Genomic DNA, 16,854 nt, shown 5'->3' with positions numbered 1-16,854 from the left:
ATCTATCTATCTATCTATCTATCTATCTATCTATCTATCTATCTATCTATCTATCTATCTATCTATATATATATCTAAGGAATAAGTTAAGATACAAATAGAAGATCAAATATTAAGCAAAAACTAAAGGAAAAAAAAGATTTAAAGAAATGAAATTCATATAAAAGGATCAAATATAAACCAAATAATAAAAGGCACAAAATACAACACCGAATTTAAGACTCTTTGGCTGTTTTATAGCTCTTAATGGCATCATACTTTCATAGACGTCAGAATGCTGGACATACTGTTCTAAATTACATTTTAAGGTCATTAGTGTTAGACTGAACATACCAGTACAAAATGACTGGTGAGGAAGTCTTTTGTTATAATGTACCAAAGACCTGGAACTCTGAGCATCATAATTATTGTTGTCATTATTATATTTTGGTTTGTTAATAATTGTTCTTTTTTTGTTTATATTTAATGCTATAACCTCTGTTTTTCTACTGTTTAATACTTTCCTAATCTTTCCTTTTTAATCTATACTTTTAGTATGATTACTAAAGATTACTATGTTTTTATGGCCCTACACCATTATATTTTCACTGTCTTATTCACAATGTTTCATTTATTTATTTCTTCTGTTTATATATATATATAGCTAAATAAATAAATGATGATGATGATGATGATGATTATTATTATTTAAAGCAGGAACCCCAAACAGTGGCTGGTGATGGTAATGTGTGCTACACTGCCATGGGTCATGTTTTGCTCATGTCCCAGAGTTGAAGGCGTGATCCAGGCCTCGGAAACTCCTGACTTTGATAGGGTCTCACGAGGGTTTAGGGAAGAGGGCATCTGCTCCTGTGGGGAGCGTTTAGGGAGAGGGGCTTGGCTTCTGCAGGGAGGACCACTATCTGTTGCAGCAGGCCATGCCGTAGCTTGCCTGATATCCCTTTCTGCCCCTCAGCTGTCTGTCATGGGAAAATGGTTTTTCTATGCATTCACAGACTATATTGGGGTGGGGTGGGGTGGGGGGGGGCTTCTATCACTGGCGAAGTGACACATCAAATGGCCTCCTTTTCTGCAGCTTCCTAAGTGGCAGCTTGCTTTTCCAGGCTCCAAAAGAACACCCCCCCCCCACACCCACACCTCCACCTGCATAACCAGTACTGCCAGAGCTTCTGTTCACACCACTCCACGTAAAATCTGCATCACACCTGGCCTGTGCGTTCACATTTGGCAGTGACACAAAAACCTTTTTTTTGTTGTTTGCCAACTCCGAGGAGGACAATGCTGGTGTGTAACTCACTGCTCAGCGAAAGCCCTCTGAGAGGCAACTGTTGAGTCCTGATTGAACTCTGATTCACTTTGCTGTGTGCTGACTTGCAGGGAAGTGTGGGCTGCCTCTCCATAAAGCAGCATGTTGGGAAAAGTGGGAGGCAGAATGTGTCTTGACAGACGGCATTGTGTTGACTGCCCAGGCTCTCTCTGGAGAGATCCCCAGCGCCCATGGCAACTGAGTGGGAATGCCCCCGCAAACCAAGTTTTCTACTTATTTCACATTTCAGTTCATTACTGTGTCAAAACGTAGCCTGTTAAGCATACACCCAGCACTGGATTCAAGCCGACAGAGAGGAATATTCTTCATTTGTTATCAGCCCTCTTTCTAAAGGCTAGTCTGTGGCTGAGCGCCAAGCCCCACTGCAACATGGTAACCATAGGGACAGCCTACAAAATGCACCTGCATGCAGATTCCCAGGCTCAGGGAGAAGCGTGGGGAGCTGAAGGAGGAGCTCTGGAGCGCTGTGGCAGTCTCGCTGGGTGTGACGCGTCTCACATAGTGCCCTGCGGCCATGCCCCATGGAATGTTCTCGATCCACATCCTCTGAACATGACACTGAAGCGGACCACTATCCAACATCTCTGAGGAGGTGTTGCCATCTACAGGACCAACATGGAACTGACGTGAATGTATCTGCCACACGCTGCAAATGAAATATTTTTGCACTGGCACTTTATTATGTGTGGTTATGGTCACATTTTGGTTCTGGAAGGATCAAGATTGTGTCTGGTCTCTATAAATCTAAGCACACAGGATAAAGCGTTCATTCACAGCTCTGGTAATTAAACAGTTTATTTGGCATCGGTTTCAGCAGGATTCATTGGCCCATAAACCAATCAAATATGGCAACTCCAACTCATAAGGGATCATATTTTTAAATGAACTACATCTCAGTTAAAAGTGCAATGTACTAGTGCATTAAATAAACTTTGACAATAAACTCTGTCATTTATCTCCATTCTGGGCAACGTAAAAGAATGTAATTACCACTAAATTATTCATTTTTGACTTTCTGTCGCATTGTGAAACATCTAAAATCCTATGAAAGGGGTAAAAACTGCCTCTGCTTGAAATGCAGGTGTGCCAATCATAACAGCCTGCTGCCAACAAGGAAAAGCTGTCAAATGAGGGGAGGGAGGAGAGTCTGTGATGGAGAGCTGAGCTCGCTGGCACATAGCTAACACAAGAGAGTTTCTAAAAACAGCCATCTGAAAAACACAGTAGGTAATGGAACCTCTATAGCCCTGCCTCCTTGACCCGTTCTTGATGCTATGTATCATTACTTTCATGATGACATTTCTGATAGGGCTGCAATTTGAAAACCAGCAGCAAGAAAGGGGGGGGGGGGGGGGGGGGGGGGGGACTGAGTTCGATGGACCACACATACTGAAAGAAGCTAACATGGTCTGGTGATCTACCAACACCCTCAGCCCTTTAAAAAAAAATGTGCACATGTTTTTCTCATTGAGAAAGCCAATGGAAGCTTCCAGAACTCACTTGCCCAGACCCATCTGTTCCCACAGCCTAATACAGCGTTGAACAGCTGAAAGCTAAACTGTTCAAACATGTACAGTATAATAGAGTTTGAAGAAGGGTTGGAGCGTGTGTGAAAATAAAGGGAATCTTATTTGTTAAATTATTTTATTTACACCCAGTGGGGGTTAAAAAAAACAGTTAAGTGTTTGTAACTTATTATTCTTGTGTACACATGTGAAGACGGCGTTGCAGACTTAAAAGGACTAGAGGCACACATCATGTCAGGGTGTTTTTAAATCAGTTGCACACAGCCTGCATGAGCTGACTGCCTCTTTCCTCATAATTGCAATCTTAGACGAAACTGACCGAAGAACTGATCCCCGCTCGGTGCTGTTTGAAGCACGCTCCTGCGGTAACGGGCAGTGCTCTCTTGTAAAGTTATGCCAGTGCCCATTGTTAATATCACTGCAGAATTTCAGCATGTGGAAAACCCAGCACCGCCTGCAAAACCGGGCGGACAAACATCTGTATGTGGCAAAGTGAAGCTACAGAAATCCGAAATGGCCTGATCGGACCACCAAAAGCGCGCACGTCGCCTCGGACAGGCGCGCGTGCATAGCGGCGGCAGCAGCGCGAGGAGAAAGAGCCCTTTCAGGCAGGAGCAGACCACCGCGTGGCCACGGGGCTTCTCGCCGCGCGCTAACGCTGTTTCCGTTTCTCTGCCAGCACGGGGACGCGTGGCGGGGGCGAGGGTGAATGCTGGACTTGTTTCGCAGACGCTACGTCTACCTTAAGGATTTTACCACCCCCACCCCCCACCCGTGTAGCGGCCAAATGTGCAATAGCCATTAGCTGAGTGTGGCAGTTGAGTTTAGTGAATTAAACCAGCCTTTTAAAAAGTGGAATTAATTGGACATCAGTCCAGAATTAAGTTTTCGGGACAGAATCTAATCGTCCTGGTGCTGAGAAAATTGTATTTCCCATGCAAGCAACCCCAAATATATCCAAACCAATACGTAGGCCTGTGACCTGTACTGCATAACAGCCATAAATAATATAAGAGAGTATGTTACAGTTGCGCCGCTTACTTGTCTGTATCAGGCCTTATGCCCTTCACTTTGGGTCAGCACAGTCAGAGGGTTTTGCTAAGTCCCAGTGAATATTCTATAGTGTTGCTGAGCTGGCTCCCCAAATCAAAACCCAGTCATGTCCCGGTTCGATCTGTCTTAACCACTGAGTTCTTAAGCAAATATACCCTGTGTCAAGTTATATCAGACCCACTAAATGCCACTTAGAAACGTTAAAACGTTCAATTAAATGCCATGTGTTGCCGTCACATAGCTTGATTCAAGTAAACACAAGAAGGAACTTTTCCAAAAACCTTCCCAGCGTTCGGAGCATGCTTGGTCCCACGGGAATATCGCGGCAGCGCACATCCGTTATTTTTCCGTGAAAGCGGGCTCTCTCTAGCTAGGAGAAGCTCTGACCTCTTTGCCTTGGATATGGGACGTCTAACGATGCGACTATTGATTTTTGTCTGGTTAATATTTCCTTGTCATGGAGCCGAAAGAATAAAACATAGAGGGCTACGTCAGAAGGATACCGAATACATGGAAAAAGTAAGACTTTCTGTCCTTCATTCTTGTTCAGGGTTAGACGCTATAGTTTTTGCTATTGCCAGAAACTTTCTCGTCAGCACTTGGTGGATTTTAATTCTAAGATATCTAAAGAAATCCACGCTGTAGCACGACAACAAATCATCTTTTATCTCCTATAAACTCGTACAAATAAACTGTGCGACCATTGTTTTGCCTGAATTATAACTGCCATAACTGTTTTGGACTTGACAACGTTGCCCTGCTGTCTGTGAATTCCGCAACTCAATTTCAGATTAGCAAGGACACAACTCACTGATGACAGGCCCCTCTGTTACTGTCACAGAAATCTGTTCCAATTTAAACTAAGCGATTAAAATGCTTTAAAAAATGAACTGGGCTGAATGCTGGGCTTGATCACATAGAAACCCGGTGAATAGTAATTCAGTACAGGTATAATGCATATTGGTTATTTGTCCTTTTAGTGCACTGGGGGACACACAGGCAAACAGAACTGCACCAGACATTCAGCTGAGATCCAGTCTACACATAACATGGTAATGCGTTTACCTATACAGATGTTGGTCTTAAGCCTCTCACCGATACTGTAGTTTTTTCATAAGGTTATTTGCAGCATCACCCTTTGCTTCTCTCTCTCTCTCTCTCTCTCTCTCTCTCTCTCTCTCTCTCTCTCTCTCTCTCTCTCTCTCTCTCTCTCTCTCACTCACACACACACACACACACAGACACTCTCTTTCTGTCTGTCTCTCTCTCATATACACTGTTTGTCTCTATCTCTCTCTCACACACACAATCTCTCTCTCTCTCTCACACAGACACACTCTCACACACACTCTGTCTGTGTCTGTCTCTCTCTATCTCTCTCTCTCTCTCACACACACACACAAACACACTCTCTCACACACACTGTCTGTGTCTGTCTCTCTCTATCTCTCTCTCACACACACACACACACACACAGACTCTCTCTCTCACACACACACTCTGTCTGTCTGTCTCTCTCTCTCTCTCTCTCTCTCTCTCTCTCTCTCTCTCTCTCTCTCTCTCTCTCTCTCTCTCTCACTCACACACACACACACACACAGACACTCTCTTTCTGTCTGTCTCTCTCTCTCATATACACTGTTTGTCTCTATCTCTCTCTCACACACACAATCTCTCTCTCTCTCTCACACAGACACACTCTCACACACACTCTGTCTGTGTCTGTCTCTCTCTATCTCTCTCTCTCTCTCACACACACACACAAACACACTCTCTCACACACACTGTCTGTGTCTGTCTCTCTCTATCTCTCTCTCACACACACACACACACACACAGACTCTCTCTCTCACACACACACTCTGTCTGTCTGTCTCTCTCTCTCTCTCTCTCTCTCTCTCTCTCTCTCTCTCACAGACACACACACACACACACACACACACACAATCTGTCTCTCTCTCTCTGTTCCTTTCTCTGTCCGTTTGTCTTTTTCTTTCATTGCAGAATCAGCAACACACTTACCGTCACCGTACCACCTTCCTGTTTCATGCTGCCATTTTTATTACTCGATGACGCAGAGAGGGGCAAAATGTTTGACCATCACTTGATGGTTACACACTAAGAACACTGCAAGCAGCTGCAGTCAAGTATTCTAAAAAGCCTCGCCACGCACCCAGACGTTTTGACGGCAAACGGAAATAGAAACCTGTAAACAGAGTCAATTGATGGCTACAGCTCCCAGAATGAGTTTAAAGGCGTCACTGAGGTCCTCGAAGGACTGGCAAGTCCACCGTTATTTCTCTCCCTTTCTGGCGAGGCTGCTTCTGCTTCTGAGTCTTACTTATGACAAACTGTATTCAGTAGGAAATGGAAGACCAAGGACGCAGTCTATCAGGGGCCGATGGGGGAAATCTTCAGCTCACTGATTCATCACAGTTAATCAGCTAAAAAAAGCCCACCCTTCAGGATCCTATTGTAAATGGTTCTATTACTTAAATATCATACCAGATTTATCATTGTAATGAAAAATCTCGGCACTGAAGGGAGTGCTCATCTATTTGAATTGATTCAATATTCACTCTATTGTGGGCCCGTGGAGTAGGCTGGTTCACCTCAGTGCATTTTTCATCCCAGCTCCTCACACGCCTCCCCCAGCAGCGCTTCAGATGGGGGCTTTCTGCTGACGGCCCTGGCAGCCGGCGGGGTGCGGGTGCACCCCGTCAAACGCGGTCGTTTATCTGCGCGCGCATCCCTAGCTTTGTTTGCGGCGGAGCCACGGCTCGCTCTGGCAGTGGGCAGGACGGCGGGACGCAGCCCGTGGTGTCGGGCCCTTAATAAATATGAATTTGTCGCAATCCGCAGGCTGCTGCCTCCAGGCTGATACCGTGGAGATTTACAGGTTGGTTGAAGACCCTTATTTCCACAGCCCCGTGCCGGCAGGCATGCCGATAAGGTGTCGAGTTACCGGGGGCAGGGATGCGCTTCCGCGGCAAATGCTGCCTCGATCTTCACGCTGCCACCTTTTGTCCTCAGAGCAGAGGTCATGCTACCGCCGTGGAACTCCTCCGCGTTAACCTCTAGGCCGAGTGGTGCTGGACTACAGCAGATGTGCAAAACTGCATATCACACATGACCTGGGTAGAAAGCCTGACCTTAACCAGGCCCCTGCCCCGAACAACCCGTCATGACTCAGCTGGGGCCTGCTGATCAAGGAACGAGACCTGATTATCGGGCGTCCTGACTTTTCCCTCTTTAGTGAGAACGCTGTAGGTTATATTCGTGAGTAAGCCAATTGACCTTGTATTCTGGACACTTTGACTAGAGAGACTGAAGGCTTTTTTCCTGCTGTAACGTACTCGGTGTGTGGCTGACAGTGCAGTGGCACAGGAGTGCAATTAGAATGTCATACTATCAATCTAAGGCTTAACTGGATTAGTAAGACGTTGCTTAGAACTGCCCTGCTTTGGAACGCTTAAGGCCCTCTGAGGAAAACCCTAACGCACAGAAGCCCCAGGCTCCTACCCCAGCCAATCTGTTAGGAGCCTTCTGTGTCCTATGTTAGCCAGTCAGTTTGAACATGCTGTTTGACATGCTGTTGTCCAATTTCTGTACATACGGTCCTCTTATGTGCCACACTTAAACATTAGATACAAAGACCTCATAGCTGCTGATATCCTGAGTGCTGGAGGTTACAGTAGCTGAGGTCTAAGCCAGTTTACATTGTGGAGTTTCTTCCATTCTGGTCTCCGGCAAGCGCGGTGTGGTGTTTGTCTTATGTACTGAAGGTGGGTGGTATCTCGTTCCAGTGTCTGAATACGCTGCCTGCGTTTGAATCGGTCTGACAAACAGTCTGCGTCTGTATAAACAGCCGTAGCGGTAGCAGATGAATCATGCTGGTTGTGACCGGAGCCTTTCCCTGCCTACACTGCCTGGATAAATGATTCAGAATCTTCGGACTGAGTCATGCTGAGAGGAGGATGGAGCAGCATTAACACTCCTGTGGACTTTAAGTGCCTCATGTTTGATCAATGAAACCCAGTCATGATGAGAGTACTATTGTCTAGTTACGTTCAGTGAGCCACAGCACGAAAGTAGTTCCGGAATGAATAACGATTGCTGTAAAATGATGAAGACTTTGTATCTGTAAATGTAGCATTTGCATTTTAGTTCAGCTAAACCTCCACGCTAGTATCAGCATTTGCTCTTTGGAACTGGAAGACCATGCAATGACCAATCCCCTCACTCGCTCTGGGGGCCTGATTGCAAATAGCATAATTTAGAAAAGAGTAAATACATCTCACTCCTTGCTGTTTTATCAGAGTTACGTATATTCGGTTCTCTGAAACAGTGTTGCTTGTAGTTGCTCTTTTTTTCCTCTTTTTTAGCAAAATCTGATTCTGCAGTTGGGAACATCCCCATGGAGGTGGTACTGATATGCAGTGGTGATAAACGGGTCCGCAGGTCTGTTGGAGGTACTGATATGCAGTGGTGATAAACGGGTCCGCAGGTGTGTTGGTGGGACTAGTATGCAGTGGTGATAAACGAGTCCGCAGGTCTGTTGGTGGGACTAGTATGCAGTGGTGATAAACGGGTCCGCAGGTGTGTTGGTGGGACTAGTATGCAGTGCTGATAAACGGGTCCGCAGGTGTGTTGGTGGGACTAGTATGCAGTGATGATAAACGAGTCCGCAGGTCTGTTGGTGGGACTAGTATGCAGTGGTGATAAACGGGTCCGCAGGTCTGTTGGTGGGACTAGTATGCAGTGCTGATAAACGGGTCCGCAGGTGTGTTGGTGGGACTAGTATGCAGTGGTGATAAACGGGTCCGCAGGTGTGTTGGTGGGACTAGTATGCAGTGCTGATAAACGGGTCCGCAGGTGTGTTGGTGGGACTAGTATGCAGTGATGATAAACGATGTCCGCAGGTCTGTTGGTGGGACTAGTATGCAGTGGTGATAAACGAGTCCGCAGGTCTGTTGGTGGGACTAGTATGCAGTGGTGATAAACGAGTCCGCAGGTCTGTTGGTGGGACTAGTATGCAGTGGTGATAAACGAGTCCGCAGGTCTGTTGGTGGGACTAGTATGCAGTGGTGATAAACGGGTCCGCAGGTCTGTTGGTGGGACTAGTATGCAGTGCTGATAAACGGGTCCGCAGGTGTGTTGGTGGGACTAGTATGCAGTGATGATAAACGAGTCCGCAGGTCTGTTGGTGGGACTAGTATGCAGTGGTGATAAACGAGTCCGCAGGTCTGTTGGTGGGACTAGTATGCAGTGGTGATAAACGAGTCCGCAGGTCTGTTGGTGGGACTAGTATGCAGTGGTGATAAACGGGTCCGCAGGTCTGTTGGTGGGACTAGTATGCAGTGGTGATAAACGGGTCCGCAGGTGTGTTGGTGGGACTAGTATGCAGTGGTGATAAACGAGTCCGCAGGTGTGTTGGTGGGACTAGTATGCAGTGGTGATAAATGTGTTGGCAGGTCTGTTGGTGGGACTAGTATGCAGTGGTGATAAACGAGTCCGCAGGTCTGTTGGTGGGACTAGTATGCAGTGGTGATAAACGGGTCCGCAGGTGTGTTGGTGGGACTAGTATGCAGTGGTGATAAACGGGTCCGCAGGTGTGTTGGTGGGACTAGTATGCAGTGCTGATAAATGTGTTGGCAGGTCTGTTGGTGGGACTAGTATGCAGTGCTGATAAATGTGTTGGCAGGTCTGTTGGTGGGACTAGTATGCAGTGATGATAAACGAGTCCGCAGGTCTGTTGGTGGGACTAGTATGCAGTGGTGATAAACGGGTCCGCAGGTGTGTTGGTGGGACTAGTATGCAGTGGTGATAAATGTGTTGGCAGGTCTGTTGGTGGGACTAGTATGCAGTGCTGATAAATGTGTTGGCAGGTCTGTTGGTGGGACTAGTATGCAGTGCTGATAAATGTGTTGGCAGGTCTGTTGGTGGGACTAGTATGCAGTGCTGATAAATGTGTTGGCAGGTCTGTTGGTGGGACTAGTATGCAGTGCTGATAAATGTGTTGGCAGGTCTGTTGGTGGGACTAGTATGCAGTGCTGATAAATGTGTTGGCAGGTCTGTAGAGCTGTCAGGCAGATTTTTTTCCCCCCCTCAGTCCACAGCAACTGGTCAACACCAAATATGTACCCCTGTATTGGAATGCAGCTGACACGTCACATTTTATTAGCATACTTGGGTGCTTGCATTTAGTCTGCGTCTGGGCAGTGTGTACATTCAGCTCTTTCCCCCTCTGTTTTTATAAGCAGAGAGTGTACTTCCAAATTGCATTTTCAATGGTCTGCATCACTTCCTCTGTAATCCATTAGTGACACATGAACCTGTTAGTCAGTCATTTCTTTTCTTCATTGCAGTACCCCAGTTGCCTGCAGGGGCCACCAGGTACCCCGGGTCGAGAAGGCAACCCAGGCACGAACGGCATCCCAGGAACGCCCGGCGTCCCCGGACGAGACGGGGCCAAGGGGGAGAAGGGCGAGTGCATGAGTGAGATATTTGAGGAGCCCTGGAGGCCCAACTACAAGCAGTGCGCCTGGAACGCCCTCAACTACGGCATCGACCTGGGCAAGATCACGGTGAGCCATGAGAACACCAGCACCTCAGCTCCTTTGCTTCTTCTAAAACCTCTCATGAGCTGGACTGGATGGATTTGCTTTGAAGACTAGACTCTTTAGTTATTTATTTAATCATAACAAATCGTTCCTGTGAGCTCAGGTTTCTGCTGCTGACAGTTCCCAGTGCACGTTCACCAAGCTCAGTGTCTGTTACTGTTTCCTCGTCACTAGGAGTGCACGTTCACCAAGCTCAGTGTCTGTTACTGTTTCCTCGTCACTAGGAGTGCACGTTCACCAAGCTCAGTGTCTGTTACTGTTTCCTCGTCACTAGGAGTGCACGTTCACCAAGCTCAGTGTCTGTTACTGTTTCCTCGTCACTAGGAGTGCACGTTCACCAAGCTCAGTGTCTGTTACTGTTTCCTCGTCACTAGGAGTGCACGTTCACCAAGCTCAGTGTCTGTTACTGTTTCCTCGTCACTAGGAGTGCACGTTCACCAAGCTCAGTGTTTGTTACTGTTTCCTCGTCACTAGGAGTGCACGTTCACCAAGCTGCGTTCAGACAGCGCCCTGCGGGTGATCTTCAGCGGGTCGCTCAGGCTCAAGTGCAAGACGGCCTGCTGCCAGCGCTGGTACTTTACCTTCAACGGGGCAGAATGTTCCGGGCCGCTGCCCATCGAGTCCATCGTCTACCTGGACCAGGGCAGCCCAGAATTCAACTCTACCATCAACATCCACCGCACCACATCAGGTGAGGTCTCTTCCAGAACCAGCTTAGCTCCACTCACAGAGCTCACGACACCTTTAAAGAATAAGCTTCTTCTCAACGTTGACAGCCCTAACAATTGTTGGAATTTCAGAGGCAGAGGAGAGAAGCTCATTTATAGCCTGTCCTCAGCATCAAGGATTTTAGCATTTGGAACGTGGCGTTCATTAACGTCAGTCAGCTGCTGATGTACAATGACAGCAAGCTCATTTAAATGCACATATGAACAAACACAATCAGGGCCCCGTGGCAAATCACACGATCGCGATTGTATTTCCAATCGTAATTGTATTTGCCATCATGACGGCAATCAAAACCACAATCACACCCTAATGTATGCGAGCTGAGGACTGGTGTCTTGAGCAACTGAAACAATGTCATTATGGCTTAAGCATGACAGAAATATCTCAAGTGCATATTCAAATGAGAACACTCGTCGTCAGAAACTACTCGGGCATTTGAAGAGTACTTGTGCAGAAGAGCAGACAGCCATCGGGTGTATCACGGTTACGCTCAGTTCCCGAAGGCACCCTGTGCTTGTGCTCTGGAGCTCTGGTGTGTCCTTGCCAGCAAGGCTGCGCTAAACTAGCGAGGCAGCGTTCTGCTTCCAGACACCCAGCTAACGCAGTGGCTGATTCTTTCAGTGGAAGGCCTGTGTGAGGGCATCCGCGCCGGGCTGGTCGACGTCGCCATCTGGGTGGGCACCTGCGGCGACTATCCCCACGGCGACGCCTCCACCGGCTGGAATTCCGTCTCCAGGATGATCATCGAGGAGCTACCTAAATGACCTCTGATCTCTTCCCCAAGCAGATTTCAATGTCAGTAGTGTTTCCCTGGATTTTTTGCTGGACAGGGCATGGTAAGCAGGGTCTAGCACGCCATTACTGGAGAAGGAGTCTGAAGTCCTCCTCTCTCATAGTAAAGTACTTCAGAAAAATTAGCATTTGCTCTCCTAAACTTTAAAAATGTACTGTAGGCCTTTATTAAATGGTCAACTTTCATACATTTGATCATTGTCTTTATTATCAGCATGTCCTACTATAAGCACTCAAACTTTTTCTCAAATTTTTTGAAAGGATCTTCAGAACCGAAAGAAAATGTGTTCACCTGAATCTGTTTCATTGGGAATTTAAAAAACAGATGTAACCGTACATTTAAGGTAAACACCATTATAAAAAACTGCTATGTTGTGTCCTTATTCAATACCTTCCACTGAAGAGTCAGATAAACTGAATCAACAGCACCTTCCAATTCTCTTTCACTCTCAAACACACACATACTTGGCACCTAATTATGTCCAGTTATTTCATTAGTATTTAAAAACTGTGTTCTAGTTGTTTCTCATTTGTTATTGTTAAAGGGCAGAGTCCCTTTATACATATATGCACTGAAATGATTCTGTACATGTCTGTTTTCTCTCTCACACACACACACACACACACATTTTTCAGGGTGCCTCCCAGTAAAAACCAATGTAGCATGAAGTTCGACACACTTTGCCACCTTTCACAGTGATGAGCAGAAGCCCGATATCGCCATGGCGTGCTGGACAGTAGCGCCTTCACGGGAGCCTCCACCCCACTACTGCTCACGTTTGTGACATGCGGATGTGGAGGGGTTGTGGAGTTTGGGGGGTGGGGGGACCTCTACCCCAGGAGGAGTGCCTTGCTCTGGGCTTGCTCGGTACACTCAGCCCCTGGTCCGCCATCTCATTTCTGCTGGCCGAGGAGGAAGCCGGATGCCGTTTCGTACACCACGAATGTGATGCAGCAGGCTGGTGTCACTCGGATCATGTTGGACACCAAACCTTTGTAGAAGCCCAGAGCGCCCTCGTTTCTGCCCACCGGGGAAAAGAATGTGTTATTAAAGGAGGATCCTGAGCCAAGGACCAGCACACAGCAACAGGCCAAACCTTACACAGACCTTACACTACACTACAAGGCCACTGGACCTGACCTACTCCATTTAAACCATCCTTCTGCTAAGTCACAAAGACACACAATTCAAGTATCTCTCTGTTGCCCTTCTTTTCATAAATGAAGCTTTTAAGTTTACTGTCCAGCTTCTAGTACTACAATACCCATAATGCAAGACAGGAAAAACAATTGGCAAAAGGCCATGCTAAAGAACAACTGCTCCTGATCAGAATTGAGCAACAGACCTCAGTGCAGTGCTAACCCTATTGGGAATCAGTGGTCAATAATTAGCCCTATGTTAGGCAACACTTTGATCTCATCATGGCCACATCTGTCTCTGTGTGTGTGTGTGTGTGAGTGAGAGGAGGAACATAGTATGTGCTTGGCTCACCTCCATGTCCTTCTAATGACATCCAAAACTCCACTGTAGCTATTGTGCTGGTCCTGTAAGCGAGCTCGGACCACCTGGTACGGGTACGTAGTCACCACGGCAAAGATTTTAGACAAGGCAGCCATTGTAATGTATTCTAATGGATTCTGAAGGAGAAAGAAATGCAAGATCATCATGATTTACATTCCACTAATATCACCAAGTCCGTGCTCACTGACTGAATCGTGATCACGAAGTCCATGCTTACTGGTGTGAATCATGCGCTGCAGTGTTTGTGTTTGTTTTACGAAATCTCTAATATCTGTACAGCTGTTCCGACACAGCCCGCGGTGCTGAGAACGTCTTGCACTTGCCAGTTTAGCATCCGAGTGCATCCTCCTGTGTCTGCTGTAGTCTCTCTTCAGCTCCTCGTACGCCATGAACTGCAGGGCACCGTGAGACGTCCCAAACAAGCCTGGCACAAAGCCCTGCGTGCCCAAACAGTCAGTTTAGCCCAAGCAGTGCAAAGCAGCTGCTTCTCCCAGCACACAGTGATTTGTTCACGGATGAAGCGCATTCGGACAAATAGGAAAAATAAAACTCATTTATGGCACCATGCTCCATACGTACTCTCCTGGCACATGTGCACCCTCTTGTGGTTAGTGATGGTAGTTTCATGAAACGACTGGTTATGCAACATGCATGGCATGTAGACAGACACCTACTGAGCCAGTCTGAGGAAATATTTGTTGTGTAGGTGCAAATAATGAACCCAGGCTTAATTTCCTTTATTTTTACGCATCATTAACAACACTTAAAATATTGAATTGAACAGAGAGAATTGAATTTAAGTGGAACATTAAATGAACATACTAATGGGAGACACATTAGGGCAGACAGGACAAGGATTGCGTTACAAGACACGCGGGCCAATACTCCTCCTTCAAAAAGGCTTTCATAGGACTGCAGTGTTTGCGTTACACAACACATTCATGTAACATAACAGCACGCAGGCGTATTTGTACAACGAGACCTACCCGATACAGGCCTGGGATTCCTTCCTGACGGTATATCTTCACTAGCGTGTCTACCATGCCCTTGTACGGCTTTTTGCTCGGGTCGGTGCTGTACTGCAGAACCAAGCGGGTCTTGGTCACCCAGATTGGGTTGGTAAGGCAGAGTGTCATTGCCCCTAGAAAAGAGCAATGAGTCTCGTTAAACATCTCGCACAGGAAGTGTAGGCTGGCAAAGTCAGCACTGATATAAAAGGCCATCTCTGGACACTAAATGAATAACCACTTTAGGGAAAATATGATAGCATTGGCATTCAGAGAGGAAAAGCAATTATTTTCACTTGAGCATGTGAAATTGAAGAATTCCTCCTCTTCAGTCCAAGCCATAAATTCATAAGCAATAAATCTGCAGCAACGGCTTTCTCAGCTTTATTAACATCCGGTGGTTTGCAGCTCATGACATACACATCCTGCATCTTTGTACTCTACAAAGCAATTTCCTCTTCAGTATATCAAACAGCATATCAATACTGTGATACATAACTTCATTTAAAACCATTTTTGAAGTTTCAAACACTGCACAGGATTCAACCCTGAGGAGTGGGTCGTGGAACTGACTGCACAGATAGATTTGCCATGGGTCACTTTTCAATCATTTCTTGTGTAACGGCAATAACATAAATACCCATGATGAACTGCATAATGGCTCATCCTCTCTTTAACACATTTTAAACTCCTGATAAGACATAATGAAACTGAATTTTGAATGTGCCTGCTCACTGTCTAATGGCGTGCTTTCATTATTCAAACTGACAACCCTACAATAGCTGATGAGTCACTTTGCTTGTGCAGTTTACGCTAATTCTGGTTTAACATTTGGCACTTTTTAAATCTAATTTAATCACTATTTAATCTAACTTAATCACCATTTAATTCTGAAGAGCCCTCATCAGGGCTTTCTATCCTAAAACTGAACCAAAAGATAACCTGGGACAGCCTGCACACTACAGAACTCTCAGACTGAGAGCATCTGTGAAAATGATTCCAGTTTGGTCTGTGTGTGCTGGGATCTGGTCTCTCTTACGCTCCCCCGTGCCCTGGATCTGTTGTCACAGTGATCCTCTCACAGGTGTGGTAGCCAAGGTAACCAAGACGTACCCAGAACTTACCTGCTTCTGCAGCTGCGACCAGATGCTCCGTAGCTCTTAGTTCCGTCTGACGGCCCTCCTTGATGTAAGCCTTGATGGCGTTATAACTGTCGATGGAAGGATGCGTGCATTATTGATCGGACCGATTTGTTACAAGAAAACATCTCAACTTTTTTTTTTTTTTTTTAAAGTTGATTGTGCCTACAAGAAGAAATAGAGGCCCCATGAAGCGCCGGAACCCCAAACGTTAGGGGTCACGCCTTGGTACAGGCCTCGTAATCCCTCCTGCTGCCAGATGCTCCTCATACAGTGCCAAATCCCGCGGTACTTCGGCCTCAGCTCCAGACCATCGCTCACTGCAACACGGGACATCAACACCGCGGTCAAACCAAAACCACAGCCGGTCACTTGGCACGCGCTACCCTTTGAAACACTACGTCACTAGTCAGATCACGGTCGCATGCACGGTCCGTAATCTGCCGCACCGGACAGCTGACAGATTCATGTGTTTGCGCTCCACTCACCTGCAAACCTAATTTTGACAAGATCCAGAGGGTGCAGCACCAAGGTTGACACTACACCGCCACTCAGGCCGGCTGCTAAATTTTCTACCTTCACATGACTGAAGAGTCGCCGGAGGTTGCCCGTTAACGAAAAGCGTCCCAGGGAAGAGTCGGAGGAACCCGGGATGGGTGTTGTGCCCTGCCCCGGTGCAGAGCTCATGTTTATGCAGAATTAATATTCACTAAATATCACTCGCTAGTTACCTCGCAGGCTAATTAGACCTGCTTAGGCCAGGTTAGCGTTTAGATCTTGTACACATGTAACGCTGTCTTACAGTTTCCCCTGCAACATTCGCTTAATTAACATTTCTTTACAAAGCACGTTTCAGTATATTATATCTCCATGTCACGCCTGAACATGCGATAATACAACTAGTTGCGTGGTTATCCCATAATGCAAAACGTGCAAATGACACTAGTGAGACAACCATTTTTTTTCAAAGTAAAAGTCCCATTCGAAGCGTATGAGAACGGGTCAAAACTAAGCTGTCGGTTAAACTGACAACTTTCTTGATGCATTGAATACACATGAACTTTCAATATGCCACACAATAGTTAATTTGTTCACAATTAGTTTCATAACAAAAACTTGGGTATGGTTGAAGATTT

General features: G+C 46.5%; 2 protein-coding genes across 3 annotated transcripts; one reads left to right on the top strand and one right to left on the bottom strand.

Annotated features, from left to right (window-relative positions):
- Window positions 1-4,073: 4,073 nt before the first annotated feature.
- On the top strand, window positions 4,074-12,236 carry cthrc1b (collagen triple helix repeat containing 1b). Of its 2 annotated transcripts, XM_027012293.2 has the most exons (5): window positions 4,074-4,425; window positions 4,887-4,958; window positions 10,275-10,493; window positions 11,004-11,220; window positions 11,880-12,236. In XM_027012293.2, exons 1-5 carry the CDS (start codon window positions 4,309-4,311, stop codon window positions 12,020-12,022), a joined length of 768 nt encoding a protein of 255 aa, XP_026868094.2. In that variant the 5' UTR covers window positions 4,074-4,308; the 3' UTR covers window positions 12,023-12,236. The 2 variants fall into 2 exon arrangements, with proteins under 2 accessions (XP_026868094.2, XP_026868095.2); XM_027012294.2 differs by lacking the exon at window positions 4,887-4,958 and having other exon boundaries at window positions 4,085-4,425.
- On the bottom strand, window positions 12,191-16,668 carry slc25a32b (solute carrier family 25 member 32b). The gene is made up of 7 exons (XM_027012292.2): window positions 16,207-16,668; window positions 15,888-16,038; window positions 15,704-15,789; window positions 14,559-14,713; window positions 13,896-14,009; window positions 13,543-13,688; window positions 12,191-13,071 (listed from the first exon to the last, which is right to left on the bottom strand). Exons 1-7 carry the CDS (start codon window positions 16,403-16,405, stop codon window positions 12,945-12,947), a joined length of 978 nt encoding a protein of 325 aa, XP_026868093.2. The 5' UTR covers window positions 16,406-16,668; the 3' UTR covers window positions 12,191-12,944.
- Between the last annotated feature and the right edge of the window lie 186 nt (window positions 16,669-16,854).

The sequence above is a fragment of the Electrophorus electricus genome, chromosome 5, assembly GCF_013358815.1.
Source record: "Electrophorus electricus isolate fEleEle1 chromosome 5, fEleEle1.pri, whole genome shotgun sequence".
NCBI lineage: Eukaryota > Metazoa > Chordata > Actinopteri > Gymnotiformes > Gymnotidae > Electrophorus > Electrophorus electricus.
The sequence above is the reverse complement of the archived record's forward strand: the minus strand, read 5'-3'. Positions and strand labels throughout refer to the sequence as shown.